Source organism: Xenopus laevis, chromosome 4L (genome assembly GCF_017654675.1).
Source record: "Xenopus laevis strain J_2021 chromosome 4L, Xenopus_laevis_v10.1, whole genome shotgun sequence".
NCBI lineage: Eukaryota > Metazoa > Chordata > Amphibia > Anura > Pipidae > Xenopus > Xenopus laevis.
Window position 1 is genome coordinate 56,594,678 of NC_054377.1, and position 26,733 is coordinate 56,621,410.

A 26,733-nucleotide genomic window follows, 5' to 3' on the forward strand; every position below is an offset into this window, starting at 1 on the left:
TTGCCCACACTGTCCCATTCCACTCCTGTCCTGTCTCTGATCCAGCCCTGCTCTCTTTGCCTGCACCATCCCGTCCTGCTCCTGTCCTGTTTCTAATCCAGTCCTCTCTTTGAACCAATTCTGGTCTCTTTGCCCGCACTGCCCCACTTCTGACCTGCTCCTGTCTCTGATCCAGTCCTGGTCTTCACCGGCTCCATCCTGTTCCTGTCAGCACTGTATCAGTTCCTGTCTGAAGGACTCGCCTTCCCACCTCCTTCTCCTCCTTAGCACCCCCTGCCAATTCCTGACACTTATATTATGTAGATCCTCTGAAGAGTAAGGAATTATGTATAGATTTAACACGAGTAATCCTAGAAGTGATGCTGAACTCTCATTAAACTCTTGTGCTGCAGAGATGTAAGGCAGTAGCTCAGAAGTCCAACAGGGAGTTGAGATCACCTGGGAGTGACCCTCCACACCCTCCGAAAGGCTGTAATTAGTAAGGAGTCAGTAAGAGGGAAATTAAGGACTGTAGTAGCTGATAACAGTATAGTATTGACAGGCATGTTCTCTTCATCATAGAATTAGTGAGCACACCTTTTAGCCCTAGTCAGATACAGGCAATATGAAAGAATATTGCATTTAGTAATAACAGAAGTGAAACAAATTTCTGAACTTTCTGAAATGTAAACAAAGCTACCAAAATATTGGCAGCACAGTCATTTCCTGTTAAAAGGATGTGACTATGTGAATTTTAAAAGTCTGCTCACAGAATGGCAAGATTAACCCCTGACAAATAAGTGTAAACAGAATAACTAATAAGATATTGGAAGAGCTACTATGCTACTTCCTTGATGCCACTTAAGTTAGAGTAGCTGCAGTATGGTGCACAATTCCAGTCTGCAAGATATTGATGTACCTGTTCATTAAATACCCTGTACCTAGAAACAGTGCACTGCACATACACTAGGAGCAAGGGCTGCACCAGAGGAACTCAGTAGGGTCTGTAAATAGTGGATATTCAGAATGCCTTTATTGTACAGTATATAGCATTGGGGTTCTGGCAGTGAAAAGCCAGTTACTTACAATACATGTTTGCTTCTAATGTTATGCCAATGTGAAATAAAAAAGACAAACTGAGAATTACTTGCAACAGAAAACAAATAAATAATGTATCTTATATCAAGAATTACAGAGGCAAGCAGAATACTGTATATTGTAATATACATTTTATCTGAGAGTTGTAGGGTAGCAAATATACATAATTGGCTTTACAGAATACAGCATGATAGTTTAGCTTTTTGTGGACCCGAATAAATAGGGGAGATAAATCAAAGTGTGTATTCAGATTCCTCGCATTTTAATCTTTTCACTTTGAATTTTTATCACATTTACTAGATATTTTAGGATTTTGTTGACATTTTGCAAATTACCCCATTCACCCAAGAGGGCATTTTTGCAATAAAGTGTTTTTTCAATAGTAAAATCCAATGAAGTCTTGGAAATCTCCCAATAATTCACAAATTCTGGTAAAAGAATTTGCTCTAATTTTAACACAATGCAAATCTACAGGAGCGCTTGTGCAAAGATGTGACATCATTTCAGTTTCTTTTTTTGTTCCTCTATCACTTCACTAGGCTCTATCATTTCATTAGGCCGTAAGTTTAATTATTAGAATGCAAGGCATGTTTCCAGATTCTACCGAGTCCTTCAAATTATGCAAATAATACATCGCTCACTTGAATTATTGATGTTTTATCTAGATTCATTTAATTGACAGAGCAGATTAAGAGGTGGAGTGTTTGCTAGAAATATATTATTTTTTTCTGTCACTGCAGATGGGAGATTAAAGCGAACAAGATCTTCATTTTATGTTTGACCTTTATGTTGTGCAGGAGTAATGTACGTCCTAAAGATGCATCAGATTCACTTTAATAGGGCCCTGATGGAAACACAGCTGTGGAAGGCAAATAATCTGCACTTGGCCTCCATCAGCAGGTTTATTAAATACTTCTAAAGTTTTTAAGAGTGTGCCAGTGATGCCAAATGAATTCATTTACTCATTCTGCATGTGGGCGTTTAAAACATTTAATGGTGTCTTAATTGGGTACTGGCAAGATTACTGAAATATGTAATTCTGACTATTTTGTTTGTGAGATGTTCTGTGTCTTTATTAGTAAAAGCAACACGAGCACTGTTAACTCAAGGACAAAAGCGACTTTAGTCTTTACCTAATCGTTCCTATCAGATTAGATTGATTATAGGTTTCTGCCACATACAGAGTGCAAAGTTAAAATAACGTAATAACACTTACATGTAAATACATGTTCTTTAAAATAATAGCTTTCTTTAACATGGTGACAGCTCTAAAATGGATCATCGATAACCGGGACCTTTTTAGCTCAAGTCAATTATTCTTACAAGTGTATATTTTACATTAAGGGGTTATTTATCAAGGTCCGAATTTATCTCAATATCGGCTGCTACAAACTCCGATCTAACCCGCTCGGGTTTTTAACGCTTCAAGATTTTTTCATGCATTTTCACCCGAAAGCTCTGAAAATATCGAGAAATTACCCGAAACCCCCGACACAAACCAAAATCAATGGGACTGTTCCCATTGACTTTTATGCAACCTCGACAGGTTTGAGATGCCGTGTTTTTATAATCTGGCTTTTTAGCCCTCGGGGTTTAATACATTTTTGAAAAATTTGTGTTTTTTTTTAAAAGTCTGATTTTATAAAAAAAAAATCGCAAATTTTTCGGATTTCTGGGAATTTCGGGAATTCAGAGCTTAGTAAATAACCCCCTAAAACTAATCCATCTAATGTCACAGTGAATGCTGGGATCCAAAGAAAATTCACTGGCACACAGGTACAGCTAGCAGGGTAAACCCTTGCTAATTTATTAAATGGTTTGCAGCATGCAACGTTTCAGGGTAACCCCCTTTACCCCGAAACATTGCATGCTGCAAACCATTAAGGGTAGGGACACACTGGGCGATTTGGGGAGATTTAGTCGCCTGGCGACTAATCGCCGCGACTTTTCTCCCCGAATGCCTCCCCTCGGTCTGCGCCTGGCTAAAATGAAAAATCGCCTGCGCTAATCACACGCGGCGATTCGTTTTCCGAAGTCGCCCGAAGTTGCCTCAGGAGGAAACTTCGGGCAACTTCGGAAAACGAATCGCCGCGTGTGATTAGCGCAGGCGATTTTTCATTTTAGCCAGGCGCAGAGCGAGGGGAGGCATTCGGGGAAGATTGGTCGCGGAAAGTCGCGGCGATTAGTCGCCAGGCGACTAAATCTCCCCAAATCGCCCAGTGTGTCCCAGCCCTTAATAAATTAGCAAGGGTTTACCCTGCTAGCTGTACCTGTGTGCCAGTGAATTTTCTTTGGATCCGTCATTTCAAGGTGGGACGCCGATTCCGCCATTGCTGTGCACCAGGGATTATTTTTGATTGAAGGCCAGGGTGTGCGAGAGCAACTCGCTAATTTTACAGTGAATGCTAGGATTCAGTTGAACTCGGAATTTGAATGGCTCAGGTATTTTGAGCAAACTTTTATTTTTAAGGAAACTGTGTAATTAAGCTCAAATGAGTAATTTTGAGTACAGAATCCTTTGTTTGCCAAGTCAAATAACAAAATGAAGCAGAGATTGTGATTGATTATTATAGCAGCCTGACAATATAGCCTACAAGAATTGAATTGTCACTCAACAGTGTTACGGAGCAGTGTGAGAAATGCAGCAATAAGTAGCACATATATATATAATAGTCGTAACATTCTTGCCTGTACAGATACATACAAGCACTACTGTATGTAACACTGGAACCGCAGGAGGAAACAATTTGTACATTTTATGAAAGTATATGGACATCAGATTTTAAAGTCATAGACTAGGACTAGGCCCATTTAATACAAAATAATATGTCTTGTTGGCACTTAAAAAGAATCATTGATGATGGCATGTGTAGTGTACACAGAACAGTTTTGGACTGTTTCTGTGTTTTTAATCCACAATGCAGAGTTTTTTTCTCTACAGTTCGAGCTTCATTGTGCACAGCTTTGTCAGAGTAGGGATTGCAGCACTTCTTGTGCTTGTCATTAAAATGGCACCTGCGGTTGATTTTTTTAGGTGCAAGTCTGCTGCGCCAATTGATGCAGCCCACAGTGGGAACCACCACCATTAGGATGTAATTAGCCCTGCTTCAATAGGTGCACTTGTGTACAAATCATCAGATTAACAATTGCATTTGACAATCCCCCAAGCAAACAATTAAAGTTCTGAGCATAAGCGCTGCATAAAAAGAATTACAAAAGAAGACCTACTGCAAATTAGAATTCCTTATACAAATATACACCATACTTACTGATTTCCATTGCTAAACATTTGCTTACCATAAAACCTTACATTCCTATCAGTCAAATACTCAAAAATGCCATTTATCAAACATGGTATACATAGAGTATTGGATTGTAGCAACTAGGGTTGAAACCTGCACACTATTTTACCTGGCTGGTTGGTAAAACCCATGCTTTGCTTGATGCCACGTTTATTAATAAGGAAGAAAGCTGAAAATATGGATTTTTTTCCAGAAAAGATGTCAATTCTTCTGAGGTCCATGGGAGCATGGAGTCCACTTGCACCTCATTAGGTTTGCACATATACTCAAGGCTGGCTCCGCAGTATACTATATTGGCATGTAAACGTAAACCATTTGCATTAAAGCAAGAAACAATATAAATATCATAGCATGCTGAACATTTCTTTTCTCAAGGAGAACCTCACAAGAGATTTCAGTGCACATTCACAGAGAGCAGCTCAAGAAATAAGATATTTACTGCCATAAAAATGCTTCATATAGGTTTTTAAATATTAACTTTCACTCATTATTTGTGGAAAAAGTGATCCCTAACTTGTAGTACAAAGTTTTCCATGCTATGAGTGTGAACAGTGTGACGAATGATATTGGATTAGTGTGTCCAACTCCTCCTGAGAACATTCCAATTTTTACGCAGTGTTGAAAACCAAACAAATGCAAGGAGCATGGTTCACTTCACTGAATTTTGAAGAACAGCATTACCTACATGTGCATTGTTTCTTTTTCATAATCATAATTGCATCTGGGTCCAACCCCCATGGGGTCCAGATGTGTAAGGATGGAATTTGGCAGGTACAAAGTGTGCCCACGAGCCAGTGATCATGTAAATATGCCACTAGACATGGACCAATACAAATGAGGAATATTCTCTCTAAAATGTACAATAATTTGCAGGAACAGTAAAGGATAATAAACATCCTCCCTGGCTATGGTCTTTAAGGAGAATTAAACCCCCCAAATAAGAAAAGCCCACACCTTCTACACTAGATAGTCCCCCTACCTGATTCCCACAGTGCTACGCAATATGTTGGCGCTATATAAATACATGTTAATAATAATTCCCGCTGAACATTCCCCCTGAAAGTGTCCCAAATACACTGCTCACTTATCAGTGCACAGTAAGCACAGCTGAGCTCTTGGTCGCCATCTTCTGGATCTCCGGTCTTCATCTATAAGGGAGAGCTGTATTGGTGCATGCAGTCTTCAAGATAGTAGCAACTGTGCATGCGCCAAAAGTGCCATGAATTGCCAAAGGGAAGGAAGAGGACCCGAAGAAGACAAAAGATCCGTAAGATGGTGCCCATAAGTGCAGCAGAGCTTACTCTGCACCGATATGTGAGCAATGTATTCGGGACACTTTCAGGGGTAATGAACTATGCCGGGGAAAGCAGAGTGGGGGGGCTATCTAGGGTAGTAGGTAGGGGATTTTCTTATTGGGGGGTTTAGTTCTCCTTTATAGACAAGAATTCTTACCAGATCTCTACCCAGAGGTACTCAAGTGCGCCTTTTGAACCCTGGAATTACCATCAGATATCACGGTTCCCACCACAGCGTAAATAGCAGCAAAAGACTAATAGCAATAGCCGAGCAAACCTATGCACGTGCTGTTATTAACACCACATGCATCGGTGTGCCAGAAATAATGCCAGGCCGCAAAAAAGCTCAAGTGCATTAGCGTGCATTTTGACATGTCACGAGTAACTGAGGCAGATGAAACTTTCAGCATGGCTAAAATAAATTAAAAAGATATAATGAACCATTCTAAAAACAATTTGTCGCACTACACAAGGATTTTCCAATTAAGTTGACTGTCACTATGAATGTTACACATCCCTTATCTATCACAGCACAGTGAATAAGAATGACTCATGTATACAGTGGAATTCTGCTTCATTTGACAATGCAAATAGCCGGATGAGCACAGACTATCACGCTGCAGTCAGACTTAATTAAACAATGTTTTCTCATTTTAGGTAGTAGGAGTTTTTTCATATACATTTCATAAAGTACCTAGTTGATGTCAGTGATTAAACACATAGCAGAATCAGAAGCAGCGTTATAAATATAAACAGTTGTAAATAATTGGATTTCGAAGACACGGAACTCAGCTTTGTTTAAGGCAGGTTGGTCTAACTCAGGGTCAGACTGGGCCGGTGGGACACCGGGAAAAAACCTGGTGGGCCCCCGTCTCTCGAGGGCCCCGCTGGGCCAGATCCGCTCCCTGCACCCCTTTTCTGTGCACACAGGCGCAGCGGGGGCCAAGGCAAAAACACTGGGCAACAACGGGCAGGGGGGCAGAGGGGGGCCCTGAGGAAGCAGCCCCGATGGCGCCCCCCCCCCCAGCCCTGGTCTAACTTGTAATTTTTGTCGTTTTTGGTGGAATGTGTTGTATGATGCATGTAAACCAGTAAATGAAAATACAACCCATTCAGTTTGGCTTTCGTAGAAAAGGTGCATATACATTTAATTCCCTAGCCCACTTAGTCTCACAGTATCATGAAACCCCTCTCTCACCTTGTTCCATTGTGAAGTGGTGAATTCTGAAGCTTAAAGTTCCTCTGCTTTCCAGGGAATCTGTGCACCACCCACTATGGAAAGCAGATAAACTTAAGCCCCATTACAATCTGTGACTAAGTTGGGAGACGAAGTTGGGAAATGGTTTATCAAATATGTCTGAATATGAAACAATATTTATATTTAGTTCAGATACTGTTTATGCATCTTTAAATAAGGCCAATGGAAGGATCATTTCGGTAAAAAAAAGTGGGTATATTTCCCCTTTAACACCTTTCACCCAAATAGCTTGTCTCCCAACCAAGGGGCAAATTCACTAACCTCCGGAAATTCGGCAGCGACGGCTTCGCTCACATCGCCACACTTCGACAGGCGAAAATCCACAGGACAATCTAATTCACTAAAATGCGAAGTTGGATCCAGGGCGCCAAACAACGGCGAAGTTTCCCTAGCGTTAATTTGGCAATCAAAGAGAAGTTGCGCTAGCGTTGGCTAATTTGCATACAGCGGGAAGTTCAATTTAAATGAACGTATATGTTGCAGCATATACATTACATTACACAAGCCCAGGGAACCTTAATAAAAGAAAATAGAGTTGTTATATTGCCCTACACATGAGCCCACTGTATAGTTTATGTGCCATACGTTAGGAAATGTAGGGGGGAAGCCGGGTACCCTAAAAAAAATGTATGCTCTTTTGCAGCCTATCACCCTGAAAAACTGAAACGTTGCCAGCGTTTTTTGGGATTTAGAAACATTTTCAATTTTTTTTTTGATTCCTATCTACTCTATTGCACTTCGCCTGGTCTGAGGTGGCGAAGGCAAGTCTGGCGCAAGAGGTAACGTTCAGTAAAATCCGCATCTTAGTGAATTTGCGCAGTTACGTCCATTCGCCAGAGTGAAAATTCACCTGCCGTTAGAGTGCAAAGTAGCGCTAGAGTCTACCTCCTTTGCTAGCGAATTTACGCCAGTGTTAGTCACTTCGCCCTTCAGTAAAATTGCACCCAAGGGTTTTAGCCCGCTCTCTCTCCAACTACATTAGTTATACTTATGAATGATGGTCCCGACAACCTACATAATTCCATCAACCTTATAGGGGTGGTTTACCTTTAAATTAACTATTAGTATGTTATAGAATGGTTAATTCTACTGAACTTTTCAATTGGCCTTCATTTTTTTTTTTTATAGTTTTTAATTATTTGCTTTTTTCTTCTGACGCTTTCCAGCTAAACGAATGCTGGAGCTATGTAAGACTATGCTAAACATTTATTGCTATTGCTACTTTTTATTACTCATCTTCTACTATTCACATTCCAGTTTTATTTTTCAAATCAGTGCATGGTTGCTGGGGTCATTGCAAACTGTGGAGCTGCTGAATAAAAAGCTAAATAACTAAAAAAAACTGAAATAATACTCTACATCATATTAAAAGTTAATTTAAGGGTGAACACCCCCTTTAAATATTGTAATATACATCTTCCCACTTACAAAGTGATGTGAATGGAGCTAGATTCACTTTATTCTCATCTCAGACGGATCTTCAACATCATGGTGATTAACTGATTACCCTTTGCTTTGACTCACACATCAAGCACATATTGAATTATTATTGATCATTTTAATTTTGTTACAGAAATATGATGTCGCCTTTTGAAAGGGTTTGTCAAACTTCAGATACCAAAGAACAAGAACATTCAGCAACACTCCACAAGCTCATCTGATGCATAATACAAAGAGGGTTATTTACTAAACTCTGAATGTAAATGCAAATTTTTCTGAATTTATTAGACCCCGAGGATGGAAAAGTCTGAATCAGAAAATCCGGCATCTCAGACCTGACGAGGTTGCATATAAGTCAATGGGAGAAATCCCAATGATTTTTTTATGTGTGCTGGGTTTCGTGCAATACCCTGAAGCTTTCAGAGTTTTCTGGGCAAAAAACACAAGAATTCTGAGCTTTCAGATGAAAAATCCGAACAAATCTGAGTTTTCTGGTGAAAAATTAGAAAAAATCTTGAAAAATCTTATTTTTTTCCGCAAAGCAAATTTTCGGGAAAATGTAATAATAAATAAGCGTAAAAAACCGAGTGGATTTGATTGGAGTTTGCAGCAGAAAATGTTGTGATAAAATCGGACTTTGATAAATAAACCCCTGAAAGTATAAAAATGTTTAATAAATATGGGCTACTATTAAAAAATCTTTAAATGATCTAAAGCTAATGTTACCTCTTAACCATTTGTATTGGTCAATTATTGTACATAAACACCTATAAATTTTACAGTGGAATAGGTGCAAGATTTATAAACATAATGATCATAATAATAATATTGTTTGACTTGCTGCAGAATCTGTAGTTAACATCAAGTTTATTGCTAGCTTATTTGTTTTTAAGATATCATGGCTAGTTTCATACAGTCCAGTCAATGAGTGCTGGTACCCTGTTATTTGATTATCATGGGTATCATATTAAAGTACATATAATCCACAGGGAGGATAATTTGTTAACAAAGAACCATTACGCACATGATTATTAGTGATGGGTGAATAAATTTGCCAGGCGGGAATTCGTAGCGAATTTCCGCGTTTCGCTGCCAGCGAATAAATTCAAGAAACTGGTGCAAAAATTTGCTGCCGGAAAAGTCACTTGCATCAAAACCGTCGTGCGTCAACAGTGAATAATAGTAGTGAATAAAGTATCCCATTTTGTAAAATATAAGAATATTATAAGCTACCAAGGAGTTGTCTTGGAACACAGAGGTGACTTTTAATAGCCTCATATTTTTCAACAGGGAATACTTTATTATAATTCACAAGATTCACAAGGTTTTCTTTACCTCTTCTATCTGTCAGTACGATACAGAGCAGAGAAATATGTAGGTGCTTTTTAAATATTTGTAAATATATTGAATAAAGTACCCCATTTTGTAAAATATAATGATATGATAAACCTCCCAGGAGATTCAAGACCATAGAAAAGCATAAGGCCAAAGACTTTTAAACTGGCGCGGGCGGAAAAGTCGCTTGCATCAAAACCGTCGTGCGTCAACACTATTCGGACGCCCATTGACTTTAATTCCAGCGTCAAAATTTAAGCAAGCCTCAAAATTGCCACAAATTGACGGGAGAAATTCGTCCATCACGAATGATTATGCTATTATCTTATCTCTACCAACCATTCTATTCCACTGCATGAAATCCTGTAAACCATATTTTTTGCAATAATAATGGTTCATTTTTACCTCCAAAATTACAAATACTGGCCCCTCTAATTTAGACAGGGCTTTTGCAGTATTATGGACAATGGACAGCTTTTAATACACTATAAGCCTACTTCATTGTATTTGTTGGAAGACTCCTCTGCCCTTTCTGCCTAAAGCAGTAAATTAATATTTGGTATTAAGAAGATTGAAACAGCTTGCTTAAAATCTGTAATTATGTCATTTCATTTTGTGCATTGGGTTACATTCATAAAGGACACGTTTGCATACAATACATTCACTTACAATTTATTGATGCTTTTGTGTGGAAATAATTCTGTTTTTATTACACTTAATTTGAATGCTGAAAACACAATTAAAGGGCCAGTGTCCCCGCTATTCAGCATGAGTTTAAAGGAATAGTTCAGTGTGAAAATAAAAACTGTGTAAATAGATAGGCTGTGCAAAATAAAAAATGTTTCTAATATAGTTAGTTAGCCAAAAATGTAATATATAAAGGCTGGAGTGAACAGATGTCTAATAAAACAGCCAGAATCCAACTTCCTGCTTTTCAGCTCTATAACTCTGAGTTAGTCAGCGACTTGAAGGGGGGCCACATGGGACATTTCTGTTCAGTGAGTTTGTAATTGATCCTCAGCATTCAGCTCAGATTCAAAAGCAACAGATATGACCCATGTGGCCCCCCCTCAAGTCTCTGATTGGTTACTGCCAGGTAGCCAGGGTAACCAGTCAGTGTAAACCAAGAGAGCTGAAAAGCAGGAAGTAGTTTCTGACTGACTTGTTATATATCAAATCACTCCAGCCTTTATACATTACATTTTTGGCTAACTAACAATATTAGAAACATTTTTTATTGTGCACAGCCTATCTATTTACCCAGTTTTTATTTTTACACTGAACAATTCCTTTAATGACCAAGGCTTGTGCTGATCATGTTTTTTTTGCTTATTATTTTAATTAAGAAAACTCTATGTTTTTTGTAGGCAACTAGAGAAAACGCAGCTACTCCATGTTTCTAACTTTTTTGGTTAAGAAATTATCAGATAATCTCTCTGCATAATACTGCTACACTGAAAGCAAAACAGGTGCATCAAAGGGGTGAAGGGAGCTTGTTGTTTTATTTATCAACAGTACTCAGCTTATTATAGTTAATACATATGAAAGCAAAACAAGTCTGTTACTGTTACTTTATAATAAAAATATAAACATCGTTTTTTTTATTAAAAGATTACGGTAAGCAGAATGTACTTTCATCACACATTCTATTTGTGTTGCTCATATTGAAAACATTTATACACTGCTACTTTAATAATATAGAAAATATATAACCTAGTGGAGCAATACCCAGAAAAAACGATGGATAAATCCTAAGGATTACCTCACTGGTATAAAGGACTTTCTAAATAAACACAAAATGATGCCCAGGTAACCACAAATAGTCTGTGCACTAAATAAGTTATAAACCTCAAGTTTTTGAGGTTTTTTTTGGTCAAAAATCACATTTTCAGGTTAAAAAAAACTCAAATGTTTTTGTTTGTTTTTTTTAAATGGAATTTTTGGAGATGTATTATACCCTGACCCTGGAAATAGCTTGAATACAAAAATACACCATGTAAAACCTGTCAAGGTCATGTAGGAGTCAATGGCAAAGGTCCCTTGAGCCATATCAAGATGTTAATAGCCTTCATGGTGTTCAATTTTTTTTGGAGGGTTTTGCCCGAAAACTCAAACTAGCTGAATCAAATTTTTTCTTAAATATGAAACCATTGGAGTTGTGAGTTAATTTGAGGTATAAAAAACTGTAACATTCGACCTTTGATAAATAACCTCCTTAATATCAAATATTGATATTCAAAGGCCAAAATGTAATAACACTTTATTAATACTGTACTATCATAGTTTTAGTTAATGATGTTGGCATTGATGTACTCAGTCTTTCTTAAAAGGTCAATAAACACCTTTTAAATCCCATTCCCTAATAAAAATAGCTTACCATGCCATGCAGACAGGTTACTGGACTGAACAGAAGTAGCAAAATATACCAGGAAAATACATACTGTGTTCATAAGAAGCTTGAAACTACTGTATTTACAGTATACTGGACCGTATGCGGACAGGAAAAGTAGGAATCCTTCAGAAATGTCCTTGTAAAGTATGCCCCAATGCATTGTTAGCATGACAGGTCTGAATTGTTTCCAAATGGGCACATTTAGTGTCTCGATTTAATCAAGAGCAGTTGTTTTCTGTGTGGTGAATGCTTAGGAGCAGAAATCAGTGTTAAGAAGGGTTGGCTTGATTTACATAGGCTATATTTAGCGTTAAAGAGTGATCTGGGCAGATGTCATTGAAATGTGATTTAAATATTGCTGCACATACTGAGTACAGTGCTTCAATGAATGCAGACAGACCACTTTAAGGAGATTGAAAGATCCAATCGAAGGGGGGTGCCAAATGTTATGGCACTCCAAGGATTGTAATGACTTACCTGATACCCCAGACCGGTGCTCCTGTTAGCAGAAAACTGCACCAGCCTAGGGCACTTGCGAGTGAGTGATCCTCTTCCTTCTTTCTTTAGAATCCAGTGGCCGACATATGCGCAGTAGAGTTGAAAATCCAGCTTTTTTGTTAAAGTCTTTTGTTAAAAATTGCATGCTTGCTAGTGCCCTGAACATGTGGCACCCCCATTGAATGGAGCTTTTAATCTATTTTTAAGCATAGAAAAACATGACCGTACAACCAAATACAGAGATTACTGCACTACCCAACAAAATTTCCCATGTGTCTTACACCTTCTTCTCCTTTTAAACTGTAAACTCTAACAAAGTAGGCTCCCTTTGCCTCTACTATCTGTCAGCATGTACCCTTCTATTGTACAGGACCGAAAAATATGTTGGTGCTTTTAAAATATTTCTTAATATAGTGAATAAAGTATCCCATTTTGTAAAATATAAGAATATTATAAGCTACCAAGGAGTTTCATGTCTTGGAACACAGAGGTAACTTTTAACAGCCTCATATTTTTCAATAGGGAATACTTTTTATAATACACAAGATTTTCTACCAAGCAAGGTTCTCTTTACCTCTTCTATCTGTCAGTATGTACCCTTCTATTGTACAGAGGAGAGAAATATGTTGGTGCTTTTTAAATATTTGTTAATATAGTGAATAAAGTACCCCATTTTGTAAAATATAATGATATTATCAACCTCCCAGGAGATTCAAGACCATAGAAAAGCATGAGGCCAAAGTTGTTTTACACCCAGATGACTTGTAATATCCTCATATTTTTCAGCAGGATGTACTTTATTAAAATACACAAGATTCAGGGAGTCATGTGACAGAAAGTACATCACTAAGCAGTGATTATAACTGATGACATAACTAAGCACCGTATATAAGGCTATAATTTACAGAATATTCACAGCTCTTGTTTATTATAAGTATGAAATACACAAGGGCCATGAGTATCCTGTAAAACAAATCCTTCAAAATGTGATGCCATCGACAGAAACATTCAACTGTAAACTTTTTGTAAAAAATAAAAAATGGAAAGCAATTGAAAAAAGTCTTTATTTCTGGAGAGCAATCTGAAAACAACTCAACTGAAAAAGTGTTTGGAAGGTGAACAACCCCTTTATGGCAAAAACCTGATTCTGCAAGTTAGAGTCCTGCAACCCGAAAACTCAAATTGATTAAGTTTTCGGGAAAAACCCTCCAAAAAACCTTGAACATCAAACAGACTGTTAACCTCTTCAAATGGTTCCAGGAACCTCTGCCATTGACTTCTAAAGAACCTCCACAGGTTTTAAATGGTGTAGTTTCAGATTCTAGCTATTTCCAGGGTCGAGGTATAATACATGTCGAATATTCAAGTTTTTTTTTTAACCCGAAAATGGGATTTTTGACCAAAAAATACTCGAATTTTCAAGTAAAAAACAACGCAAACTAGGGTTGCCATCTTTTCACCTGGTGTAATCTGGCAGGGGTACGGGGCTGTGATGTGGCGGGCAGTGACATCAAAGACGGGCTATGACACGGCGACCGGTCAATTATAGGAAATCCTGCCTGGTTTTTCAAATTTGAGAAACCGAGCAGGAAGTTATGACCCGGGTAGCCCTTCAAAAAACCAGGCTGCAAGTGGCAACCCTATCTCGAACCTTAAAGGAGAAACAAACCCTTAATAAAAAAACCCTACTTCCTACCCTACATAGACCACCTCCCATCTTCCCCCCAGCCTAGCTGCCCCCAGGGCAAATGCCCCTAACTCTTTACTTACCCCTCCGTGCAGATTCTGTCCAGCGGAGTTCATGAGCCCCATCTTCAGCCGCTTCGGTAATCTTCGGAATGAGACTGGCGTGAGTTTCAGCACATGCGCAGTTGACGCGAGACAGAAAACTGCTTCAACTGTGCATGCGCTGCTACGCCGGTCTCTTTCTGAAGATTACAGAAGAGAAGAAGATGGCTGCCGTGAACTCTGCTGGACAGAATCTGCACAGATGGGTAAGTAAAGACTTAGGGGCATTTGCCCGGGGTAGCAGCTAGGCTGGGGGGGAGGGATTTTTTTATTAAGGGTTTGCTTCTCCTTCAATAAATCTTCCCCCACTTGTATGCACACAACCTCTCCTGAAACCACAGATTATGTGCACGTCGCTCAGCTGACATCACTGAAATGTTTTGTGCATTCGCACAACGGATTTTTGCCAGCAAATTCTCCAAAATTGTCAAAAACCTGGGGCAAGCTTAAAACCTGAAACGGAGCCCAAAAACTGGTAAGTCCAGAAAAAAATAGGGGTAGTTGACAGCACTGCTTTAGTTGATTTTAGAGTCTGCCCCTGCACTATTTACTATTACTGTAACTAGAGTCTAATAAAAATCATCATTCACTAGGGCAATGCAATATAGTTGCCTTTTATTGGGATCTCTTTTTCCTCAGCCACTGTGTAACTATAAGACCTCAGCATTAGCAAATCAATGTACTTTTATATTGCATCAATGCACGTTTATGTGAAAAGCACCCATGAAGCGGAACAGATCTCCTAGACACCTGACGTGGCCAAGGCCACAACAAAATTCTTTGCATTGCAGTTGTTACCTAAGCAATGCGCTTTTGTCACCATGGCAACTAAACTTGTCAACCACATCCGGCAACAACTTTGCGTTTACAGCCTCGTTCTACCATGGCTACAACATCCTACGGAAATCTCTGACTCTTGATGCCTATTGGTCCAAACCATCCTGAACTATCGCGAGAATTCTTAAGAAAAAAAGGTAGTGGAGCGGGTTAGCATTGTGTTGCCGGGAAGAGATTTGGTGCTGGTGAAGGATCCAATATGTCGGAGACAGACCCCAAGACTGTGCAGGACCTGACCGTGGTGGTGAGCGCGGGGTTTATCTAAGGCTGGAGGTCATTCATAATAGGAGCATAGTCCCGCAATAATGGGCCGGCTGTAATTATAATAGGGATATCGGAGTTGTGGCCTTCCTGTAGTTGATGTTTACGTCTCCCAGCCCCCCTCCCAGATAGCTTCTTCTTTATGCACCTGATCGATCAAAGTTTGATTCGTCCAGATACAGAATTCAATACAAGAGATTCAGTGCAGTTCTACATTGTCACCTATTGCCCCCCTCCCAGAATGGGCTTTATTGGGCCCTTTAATCACAGTATTATAAGATTTGGACCCTTACTTCCTCATACACTTGATTTGGTTTCATTTGTTTGATGATTATGAATCAATAATAAATATTCATATGTAATTACTTGAAAATGACATTCCAGCAAATGGCCATTAACCAAAAAATCAAAAAAAAACAAACAAAAAAAAAACTTTGTAAATGTATATACATTTATAACCTTTCTGCTTCTAAAAGATCTCTTAAAACACACTTCTTTAGAGAAGCCAAATACAATACCACATACAGTACTACATCGCTCACTCCCTTAATTCTGATCTTGCCCACTCCCACACCTTATTCCCTTCCCTTTAGATTGTAAGCTCTTTTGCACTGGGCTTTTCTCACCTCTTGTACCGGTATTGGTTGTGATGTATGTAACTCCATGTTCTATGTATGTAATTCATGTGATTTAGTTGTATAAATACATTTACTTTACAGCGTATGCGAAATATGCTGGTGCTATATAAATAAATGTTAATAATAATAATAAACAGTGTCTGTTCAGCATTTGCAAATTTCATTCATTCATGTTCTTATTTTATATATAAAAAAAAAAGCCCATTGTATTCTATATACCTTATCTGTTCTCTGCTGTGTAAGGGCTAGTCTACATGAGGAGATTCGGGGAGAATCTCCTCACTGAGGCAACTTCGGGCGACTATAGAAAACGCATCGCTGCGTGTGCATTAGCGCAGGCGACTTTGCATTGTAGCCTATGGGGAAAAACGCTGAGGCAGTTCGGGGAGATAGTCGCACAAAAGACGAGGCGATTAGTCGCCAGGCGACAAAATCTTCCCAAATGTCCTCGTGTGGCCTAAAACTAAAGTGGGCCCTAAGGGCACTAGCACCCAAGGTTATTTGTCACCCGCAGTAATCATTTTAACAACTCTCATCACCACTGCTACCTTTCTTTGTCTTGTCACAAAAACGATTTTGGGTTTTGAATATTGTGGGTAGAGAATAACTAGAATTGTTGTGGAAGGAAAAAATTAATTGTGCATTAAACACTGCCATGCACGAAACCTCATGCCAACATTGTATATTATACATTTTTTTTTTCTGTTTAATCCTGTAGAATTGCATTACTTAACCGTTCTGAATATCACAAGGTTAAATGAGACATATTGCGTGATAACGAAAATTCTGCCAGTGCATTATACTCTTTTAAATATTAAAAGAATGTGCTTAAAATAGTAGTGTTTTGGATTTCACTTCTTGCTGCCTCCTTTCCCAGGCTGTACAGGGGAGGTGGAGGCACTCGGCATTGTAGGATGAAACCAATCAGCAGCTAGGCTGACCTGATAGGGAACTGAAGCCTGTCTTTGTTGTGTGACTGCAGAGCTGTGATTGGCTATTCCCGTTTTACTGGGCTTCTGGCAGGAACCGTTAGGACACACCCACCCCTAATGTGAAATGCGAAGCAGGACTGTAACAAATCTATAGGGAGAAAAAACTATATACAAAAAGGATTTATGCTCTTTGAACCGGTAATGATCAAATATTTGGATCAATATGTATATAAATAAAAAGGCAATGTTTATTAACCACCGTGCCAATTAATCACAGCACATAAATCTATAGGGAGCAAGTGGCCATTTTGAAGTTAATATTAATTTTTAGTCCAAAGTAAAATGAGCACCGTATATTATTCATTTTTGCCTACAATATGAGGGTGTTTTTACTTCACTATATGTCTTCTTTAAGTGTGTTCCCAGTAGTTCTGCTGTTTACAAACTAAAGTTTCACTGGTCCCAGCTAACACACACAATCATCAGCATCTCTGCCAAGACACAGATCCCTGCAAAAATGAAAAGAACTGTAGGGATCCACGGCTGGTGTGCAGCAAAATAAGTAAATAATCAGGGGTGCCCAAACTTTTGAACGTGACCCAACTGTATGGGAGAAACTTAGCTTTGTGCTGATTTGAAGCTTTCACATATAACTTTTACTATGAGGCTAACTTGTGACACCCTAAATGTATCCTGGAACTGATCTCATCTGCTGACATGGTTTTTAGATTGTATTGTGGAAGAGTGGGTTGCCAGGCCATTCTTACAGTTCCGTTGCTTTGGGTGGCTTTATAGTGACTTTCTAATGGTTTGTGTACGTGTAGGTTGCTGCTGGCATTTTATTCCACAGTCATTTCATGGTATTGTATTATTTGACAAGACCAGTCATGTGTTGCTGTGGAGAATCCATGCACTAAGTACTAGTGGACATAATTACACTCAGTCATGTAAGCACAAATGCCTAGTGTATGTGTTCACCCATTTTGTTTGCTTACAAAAGGTGTATTCAGCCATAAAAAAGACGAATGTGCAGTTGTATCCCATCAGATGCAGATTTTTGTGCCTCCTAAATATAAAACATTGCATAGAATATTAAATGGGTGGTCACACAATTATATGATTTGGGCTTTTTAATAAATTAATTTTTTTTTTATTTTTTTTTTTACAGGTGCAAAATTTGCTTCAGCAAATGCAAGACAAGTTCCAGACCATGTCAGACCAGATTATTGGGAGAAATATCCTTTTAGTAAAGCTGTAACACCCAATTGTCTCAGCACTTCTTTACCGACTGCCATAAACAGAAAGTCTCATATAGCCAGCCAAAGGGCCGATGCACACCAGATTTATTTAAAAAGTTTTTTTCCCATTAAAAATAGGTCAACCTTACATTACCCACATTGGACGTCTCTCAAGACCAAAAAATACATTAAAAACAGGAGTTTATAAAAGATTAAAAGAACACACAGTAGGTATGCAAATTGCTTTTGTAAATTGCCAGCTGGTATAGCCATGTATATCTGTTTTATTATACAGAAACAGGATCCGTTATCCAGAAAGCACAAATTTACGGAAAAGCTGTCTCCCATAAATTTCATTTTATCCAAATAATCAAATTTTTTTCTCTGTAGTAATAAAACAGAAGCTTCTACTTGATCCAAACTCCTGTATAATTCATCCTTATTGGAAGCGAAACCAGCCTCTTGGGTTTATTTAATGGTTACATGATTTTCTAGTAGACTTAAAGGGATCCTGTCATCGGAAAACATGTTTTTTGCTACGCCAGCAGACTTCTGCACTGAAATCAATTTCTCAAAAGAGCAAACAGATTTTTTTTAAATCAGTTTTGAAATCTGACATGGGGCTAGACATTTTGTCAATTTCCCAGCTGCCCCTGGTCATGTGACTTGTGCCTGCACTTCAGGAGAGAAATGCTTTCTGGCAGGCTGCTGTTTTTCCTTCTCAATGTAACTGAATGTGTCTCAGTGAGACATGGGTTTTTACTATTGAGTGTTGTTCTTAGATCTACCAGGCAGCTGTTATCTTGTGTTAGGGAGCTGTTATCTGGTTTGGCTGCTGGCGGGGGGAAAGGGAGGGGGGTGATATCACTCCAACTTGCAGTACAGCAGTAAAGAGTGATTGAAGTTTATCAGAGCACAAGTCACATGACTTGGGGCAGCTGGGAAATTGACAATATGTCTAGCCCCATGTCAGATTTCAAAATTGAATATAAAAAAAATCTGTTTGCTCTTTTGAGAAATGGATTTCAGTGCAGAATTCTGCTGGAGCAGCACTATTAACCCATTCATTTTGAAAAATTTTTTTTTTCCCATGACAGTATCCCTTTAAGGTATGAAGATCCAAATAACAGAACGATCCGTTATCCGGAAAACCCCAGGTCCCTAGCATTCTGGATAACAGGTCCCATGCCTGTACATGATGTTCAGTATGAAGGGGAGCTTGAAATCGTCTTCATAATCTCCTGATCTGGTACCACTGGGGATATTGTGAGATCTAAATAGCTGGTAGTGAAATTATACAGGCATTGAAGAAGCAGTAAAGTCCTCTAAATTTGTTTATAGTTATAGGGACATATGGGTAATGTATTTTTTTTCTCCTCCGCAGGGGTAGGTATATTTGACGTTTTGCCACCTGTAAATCGTGCAGATGTCATAAGCTGATTCAGTCATTCACTTTAACCTGCCAGCTTAACCCTTTCCTTTTACAGCTATGGGATCTGTTATCTTCAAAGCCGTTATACAGATACTGAATTACCAGAAGGCCATATCACATTGAGTCCATTTTAATCGAATAATTCTAATTTTTAAAAATGATTTCCTTTTTCTCTGTAATTAAATACTAGTACTTTGTACTTGATCTGAATTAAGATATGATGAACCTTTATTGGAGGCAAAAACAATCCTATTGTTTTAAAGGTAAGACGAGTTGTTGGTACCAACGTGTTGTTCCAAATTTCTTACAGCTGCAAATTCCAGGAGTCTGTGTCACACTCCCAAAGTCATCAGGATAATAGAAGTAAAAAAAATGGAATAAACAGTTTTAAAGGTAGTGATTTCAAACTGCAGGTGCTTTCTTTATTTAGCAGTGTAAACACTATATATTTCAGGTCAAGACCTTACACACCAATGGATGTTCGCAAGGACACAAATGAATGGACTATGAATGTCATTAAGATGTTTTCATATTTTTGTTTCCTAATTTCACTGTAATGAGGTGAATGGGGCAGTTTCCTGGAATAGAGGAGGGTATTTATTCCCACAATTCCCTGCACACAAAGGGCTTGATCCGAAAACATGTAGTGTTTACACTGCTAAATAAAGAAAGCACTTGCATTTAGTAATCACTGCCTTTGAAGCTGTTTATTCCGTTTTCCTACTTCTATAATCTTATTGGGTTTGTTTAATGTTTGAATATTTTTTTTAGTAGACTTAGACCATACTTTCTAAAGGTGGCCATCAACGCACGAATAATATAGTACAAAACAAATTTTCGTATGATTTCCAGCGTTTATGGTGGACGACGAGACTTGGATATTGGTCGGCTTGGATATCGTATCGGGCTGGCTGGAAAATTTTGATTGGGTGCCTTTGAAAGAACTTGAACATCGGCCATTGTTAGTTCTGAATCGTTAGATACAGGTAGAATTCTATTGTTTCTATCTGTATATCTGACCATTCAGCTCTACACGTGTGTTTTGAAACATACAATCTTTGCAGGAAAGATCATAATTGTAACGTCTATGGCCACCTTTAGACCTAAATACACAATTTCCCAAGCACTCTGGATAACAATCCCATGTCTGTAATTGATTGTGGCCATTTAGCTCATGTATGTTAAGATGTTTCCCATTCAGATATTTCTCAAGCCGTTTGGTACATACTAATATAGAAGGTGTATAAAGGCAATGGAATATCATCTGGTGCTACTTCCTCAGCTTTATAGAAGTTTTTCTTTAACTAAATTACTTGATGACATGAGCACTCGTATAGATGATCTGGAGAAGAATATCGCAGACCTCATGACACAGGCAGGAGTGGAAGAAGAGGAGAGTGCAAACAAGGTTTGTATCATTATGTACTGGCCTCATATCGCCATGTACAGTGTTTTGCTTTATTTGCTTCACACCACATTCATACTATGGTTGCTTGAATCCGTTGAATATCTGATTTTACTATATCTGAATGCAACTGCAAATATACTTTATACAGTTTCACGGTGAATCTGTAAGAAATCTAAATAACCAGAAGTGATATATACATCCCATATTCATGCAACTTCATAGATCTAACTGGAAAAGCGACTTTCAGTCCGACTTCTCACAGGCCAATGTGTATTTGCATTTTCCAATTCTTATAGACATAAATGGAGCCGATTTACAAATAGGAATGTAAAATAATACAAGGTTTCCTTCATGACAAAGCTGCACCGGATTTGAACTGATTTGACATTTTTCAGTTCACGTTCACATAGAAAAGTTTTAATATGACCGTATTTATCATTTAACTCTTCGTTGTGCAGCTCTCCTTATTGTAGTTTAAAACTAGACAGCCTAGTCGGTTGAACTGAAGAAGCTGCTCAGATCAGCAGTGAAACGTCTTCAATGATCGGCAAGTCCAGTTGTTTTAGAATTACTTCTACTAGTTAAAACTAGGCCTAGGTTTCAATGGCAGTCTGAGAGATAAATAGGAAGGTAGAGAGATAAATGGTTTAAAAACAGGGGAAGTTAAACCTTATCTTCACTTGCAAAACCTCAAAATGCAGATCTTTCATTTTATAAAGATAGATGCCTCTTATTTTTTTTTGATGATACACTTCTTTGTCAGTACAAGCAACTGTTAGCAATTGTTCTGTCCTAAATTCTGTTTTAGGCCACTCCGCATTAATTTATACCTTGTTTTCTCTGTGGGTCTGAATCAAAGCAGTTGGTGAGATGGGGGGCCATTTGAGAGGGAATACGTACATATGATCAGGACTGTAAATCGGCTAAAAGGGACCTTAACAAATGTTGGCTTGAACCTAAAAAGTCTGAAAAACTCTAGTCGAAACTATTAAGAGATTTAAACTTGCGTGCATTTTAATAAGTCGTGTTTGCCAGTGCACTAATGGATATCCACTTGACTAATTCATTTTTCTTTATTTTAGCAGCAGCCGCCGCCAAAATAGCTTGCACTGCGGGATTCCCAGATTTTATACCAGCCCACTGGACAACAGTATCATTTCCCCCCAATATAGATGGCTGCAGAGCATTTTTGTAATAACTCTTGTGATCGAGCATTGATTTCTTACTTGTATTGTACATTTGGATTTGTTTGTATTTTATGATTATTTAGTGATCTCCTATTCAAGTCACCACCAAATAAATGGTTATTACACTTAGGTTGTTTTAGTGTGTATATATTCCCAAATATATTTTGAGTTTTACAGAACAAGATTCATTCATTCTATAAATGATGATGTGGTTCCCTAGCAATAAACCAGTTCTTTAACCCTTGTAGTGCTGTGGATTGTGGATATTACAACGCTGGCTGTAAAGAACTGTAGTGCAGCACTGTCGATTCTGTTTCTGGTCAGCACATGGATCTAATCATGTTCCATGCATCTGGCCCGCGACCCCCATTATGTGACCCCCTACATGCAAGTCTGACTTGTGATTCCTTGTGTAAGATTTAAAAAGTATCACTACTGAGATTAAGTGACCCCTGCATTGTTCACACCTGTAACGCCTCTATTGTTCACACCCTAAAGACTTGTACTGTTCATACCTCAGACTATAAATGCCCCCATTGTTCACCTGTTCACACTTCAGACAAACTGCTGGTGGGGCACCCGCATTTTAGCACAGTATGAACTGTTCATCTTAGAGTGGTCCTAACGTTTCCCTGCTGTATTGTGCCTTGCCAATGCTCCGTGTGTGCCATACTCTGTCTCCGGGAAGTGAACCTGGTGGAAGTTTGTTAGCATTTGGAAATACTTGTTAGGGGGTCCCCAAGCTGTTCATTCATTTACTGTGCTATCCACAAAGGAGGATGAGGCATATGGATTTAAGGGTATGTCTTAATATGGTTTAATAAACTTGTTTCACATATGCGTATTATACCTGTAGTGAGCAACAACCATTTGGTTTTTTGGTGTGCTACCACAATTAATGTGGACATGGCCTTGTAGAAACATAGGTGTGGTTTAAAGGATAACTAAAGTTAAACTTAAGAAGTAGGCTAGAAATACTGTACATTGTTTTGGCCTTCTGTACCAGCCCAAGGCAACCACAGCCTTTTAGCAGTAAAGATCAGTGTCTCCAAAAATGCCCCAGTAGCTCCTCATCTTCTTTTCTGCTGATTCACTGCACATGCTCTGTGCTGCTGTCACTTACTGAGCTTAGGGACCCACTTACAATATACATTATACATAGAATATAAATGTCACAATATGAGACTCGGTAATTTAATACAGATAATTACTTAATGGGAGCACAGAAATCAGTGCAATTAGCATCAGAATTTAATCAGCCCTGTAGCATCAGCTTTTATTACAGACTAACCTCATTTTCTGCTTGATAATTTGAGACGACCCCTAAGTTTAGCTTCTCAACAGCTGCTCAGAGCCCACTGAGCATGTGAGTGTCATGGACAATTTCCAAGATGGTGACAAGTTTGAAGTCCTGGATCATTGCTGCTATTGAGAAGCTGAAATTTTAGACTGGTGCAATAATTGCGGTATATAAAATATGGCAATTTTAGCCATATTAATTTTTAGGGGTTAGTTCTTCTTTAAAGTGGGGTTGTTTTAAAACTGGGAGTTTTCAATAGTGGCTTTTATCATTAGCCCTCTACCTGGTACGCTAGAAAAATTCCGGCCCTTAGTACTACAGCAGTTGCACAGCACTATCCTAGGGTATTTGTCATGTCTGTGAAAAATACTATAATTGAAGCAAACAATACAGAAATACCCTCTTTTGTAAAAATGTAAATACAGAGATGAACTTTACATGTAGGTAGGGCTAAACCGTGTAGCCCAGCTGAAGCCAGAATATAGACTTGTAGTTTTGCATTTTGATACATCTTCATTTAAGAGTGTTACATAGCCTGTCTTTGTTGAAAAGTAAAGGTGAAGGGTTTCATCTGTTTCATTCTTTAGTTCACATAAGAACATTTTGTAGATAAATTAAATCTGATCACTAAAATGTAACCGCAATGCTGACTTATTTTAAACTGCAGGCAGTTGCACGTGCAGTGATTTTAATTATCATTGTTAATAGCTTGTATGTGGTCTCTAAATTTTACCCTCTAAATTTTTACATGTAAGCCTTTCAATTTCCAGTTGCATTTTTTAATGATCATTTTCAGGTGATAGCAATGGGTGTGCTTTGTCACCACCTCCTAAGCTAAAATACTTCATGCAAATGCTGCCAAATTATCCCATGTGCCATTACTCTTATAGTGTTTTATGGCTGACCAAACTGTACTGTAATGGAAAAGATTAAGGCAATGAGTATGAGGATAACAGAAGGCAGGTGGGAAGAGCAAAGAATAATGATGATATGTTAGTGACTTAGTATTGCATTAATGTATAAATGATCTGCAGTGGTCTGACTGGACTGTTAAATATCCTACATAGCATTACTAATGTGAATCTGCTGTTCTGGAGTCCGCTGCCTGCAGGAATAATCTTCCATCCTGAATGACTAAATGCAACAACATTATTGTCTAATGGTAAAGTGAACACGAGGTCCCCTGCCTCATGCTTTTTCCACAGATAATTATAGATGCAAGTATTTTATAAGTCCCCCTGAACTCGATTGTTACATGTACAGTTCGGCCCATAAATCTTTGGACAGAGACAACTTTTTTCTAATTTTGGTTCTGTACATTACCACAATGAATTTTAAATGAAACAACTCAGATGCAGTTGAACTACAGACTTTTGGCTTTAATTCAGTGGGTTGGACAAAAAGATTGCATAAAAATGCAATGGGGGGGTGCTTGTATGTGGAAGATTTTACTGTGAACAGACAACATGCGGTCAAAGGAGCTCTCCATGCAGGTGAAACAAGCCATCCTTAAGCTGCAAAAACAGAAAAAACCCATCCGAGAAATTGCTACAATATTAGGAGTGGCAAAATCTACAGTTTGGTACATCCGGAGAAAGAAAGCACTGGTGAACTCAGCAACGCAAAAAAGACGTGGACGTCCGCGGAAGACAACAGTGGTGGATGATCCATTTCCATGGTGAAGAGAAACCCCTTCACAACAGCCAAACAAGTGAACAACACTCTCCAGGAGGTAGGTGTATTGATAGCCAAGTCTACCATAAAGAGAAGACTGCATGAAAGTAAATACAGATGGTGCACTGCAAGGTGCAAGCCACTCATAAGCATCAAGAATAGAAAGGACTTTGCTAAAAAAAACACCTAAAAATGGCAGCACAGTTCTAGAAAAACATTATTTGGACAGATGAAACCAAGATCAACCTCTACCAGAATGATGGCAAGAAAAAGGTATGGAGAAGGTGTGGAACAGCTCATGATCCAAAGCATACCTCATCATCTATAAAACATGGTGGAGGCAGTGTGATGGCTTGGGCGTGCATGGCTGCCAGTGGCACTGGGACACTAGTGTTTATCCATAATGTGACACAGGACAGAAGCAGCTGAATGAATTCTGAGGTGTTCAGAGACACTGTCTGCTCAAATCCAGCTAAATGCAGTCAAATTGATTGGGAGGCGTTTCATAATACAGATGGACAATGACCCAAAACATAGAGCCAAAACAACCCAGGAGTTTATTAAAGCATAGAAGTGGAATATTCTTAAATGGCCAAGTCAGTCACCTGATCTGAACCCAATTGAGCATGTATTTCACTTGTTGAAGGCTAAACTTTGGACAGAAAGGCCCACAAACAAACAGCAACTGAAAGCCCCTGCAGTAAAGGCCTGGCAGAGCATTAAAAAGGAGGAAACCCAGAATCTGGTGATGTCCATGAGTTCAGGCTGCCATTGCCAGCAAAGAGTTTTCAACCAAGTATTAGAAATTAACATTTTATTTTCATTATTTTCTGTCCAATTACTTTTGTGCAGCTGAAATGAAGTGATTGTGTTAAAAAAAGGCTTTAGTTCCTCACATTTTTATGCAATCTTTTTGTCGAACCCACTGAATTAAAGCCGAAAGTCTGTAGTTCAACTGCATCTGAGTTGTTTTATTTAAAATTCATTGTGGTAATGTACAGATCCAAAATTAGAAAAAAGTTGTCACTGTACAAAGATTTATATACTTGACAAAGAGTGGAGTGCCACTCGAAATGTTGTAATTTTATGCTGCTGTCCCATACACAATAAAGACGGTTTTACGAAAACTGGAGTGCTGTCTACTGGGAGAGAATTAATACAAAGATTTATGGGCCCAGCTGTATGTCAGCCATTATTTATTTTTCCTATTGTTGTATTCATTTTATCTTCTATGCTTTTGAAAGTTATCATTTCAGTTTTGTATACTATCTATACTGTAAGTGCATTACTGGCTTAATATGGGATCCTTTGGGATTCTTTGAAAGGAAAAAGCATAGAGGCAGAAAGCCAAATTGCTTGTCAAACCCCTAGCAATCAGCACACCGTGGATAATCCTTTATTGCTGTTTAGGTAGTAACAGAACCCTGTTGACAGCATAGAT

The 26,733-nt window shown here is 38.5% G+C and overlaps 2 protein-coding genes across 3 annotated transcripts in view; one reads left to right on the forward strand and one right to left on the reverse strand.

The window, feature by feature from the left end:
* The window catches only part of slc66a2.2.L (solute carrier family 66 member 2, gene 2 L homeolog), a 57,035-nt gene extending 44,715 nt beyond the window's left edge, over positions 1-12,320 (reverse strand). The window contains exon 1 of the mRNA XM_041590193.1: positions 12,149-12,320. The gene's annotated coding sequence lies outside the window, so the exon portion shown is untranslated. The remainder of the gene's footprint in view (positions 1-12,148) is intronic.
* A 2,990-nt stretch (positions 12,321-15,310) lies between these two features.
* Positions 15,311-22,447, forward strand: hsbp1.L (heat shock factor binding protein 1 L homeolog). Of its 2 annotated transcripts, none has more exons than XM_018256326.2 (4): positions 15,311-15,466; positions 18,222-18,288; positions 21,037-21,131; positions 22,217-22,447. In XM_018256326.2, exons 1-4 carry the CDS (start codon positions 15,422-15,424, stop codon positions 22,232-22,234), a joined length of 225 nt encoding a protein of 74 aa, XP_018111815.1. In that variant the 5' UTR covers positions 15,311-15,421; the 3' UTR covers positions 22,235-22,447.
* Positions 22,448-26,733: the final 4,286 nt, after the last annotated feature.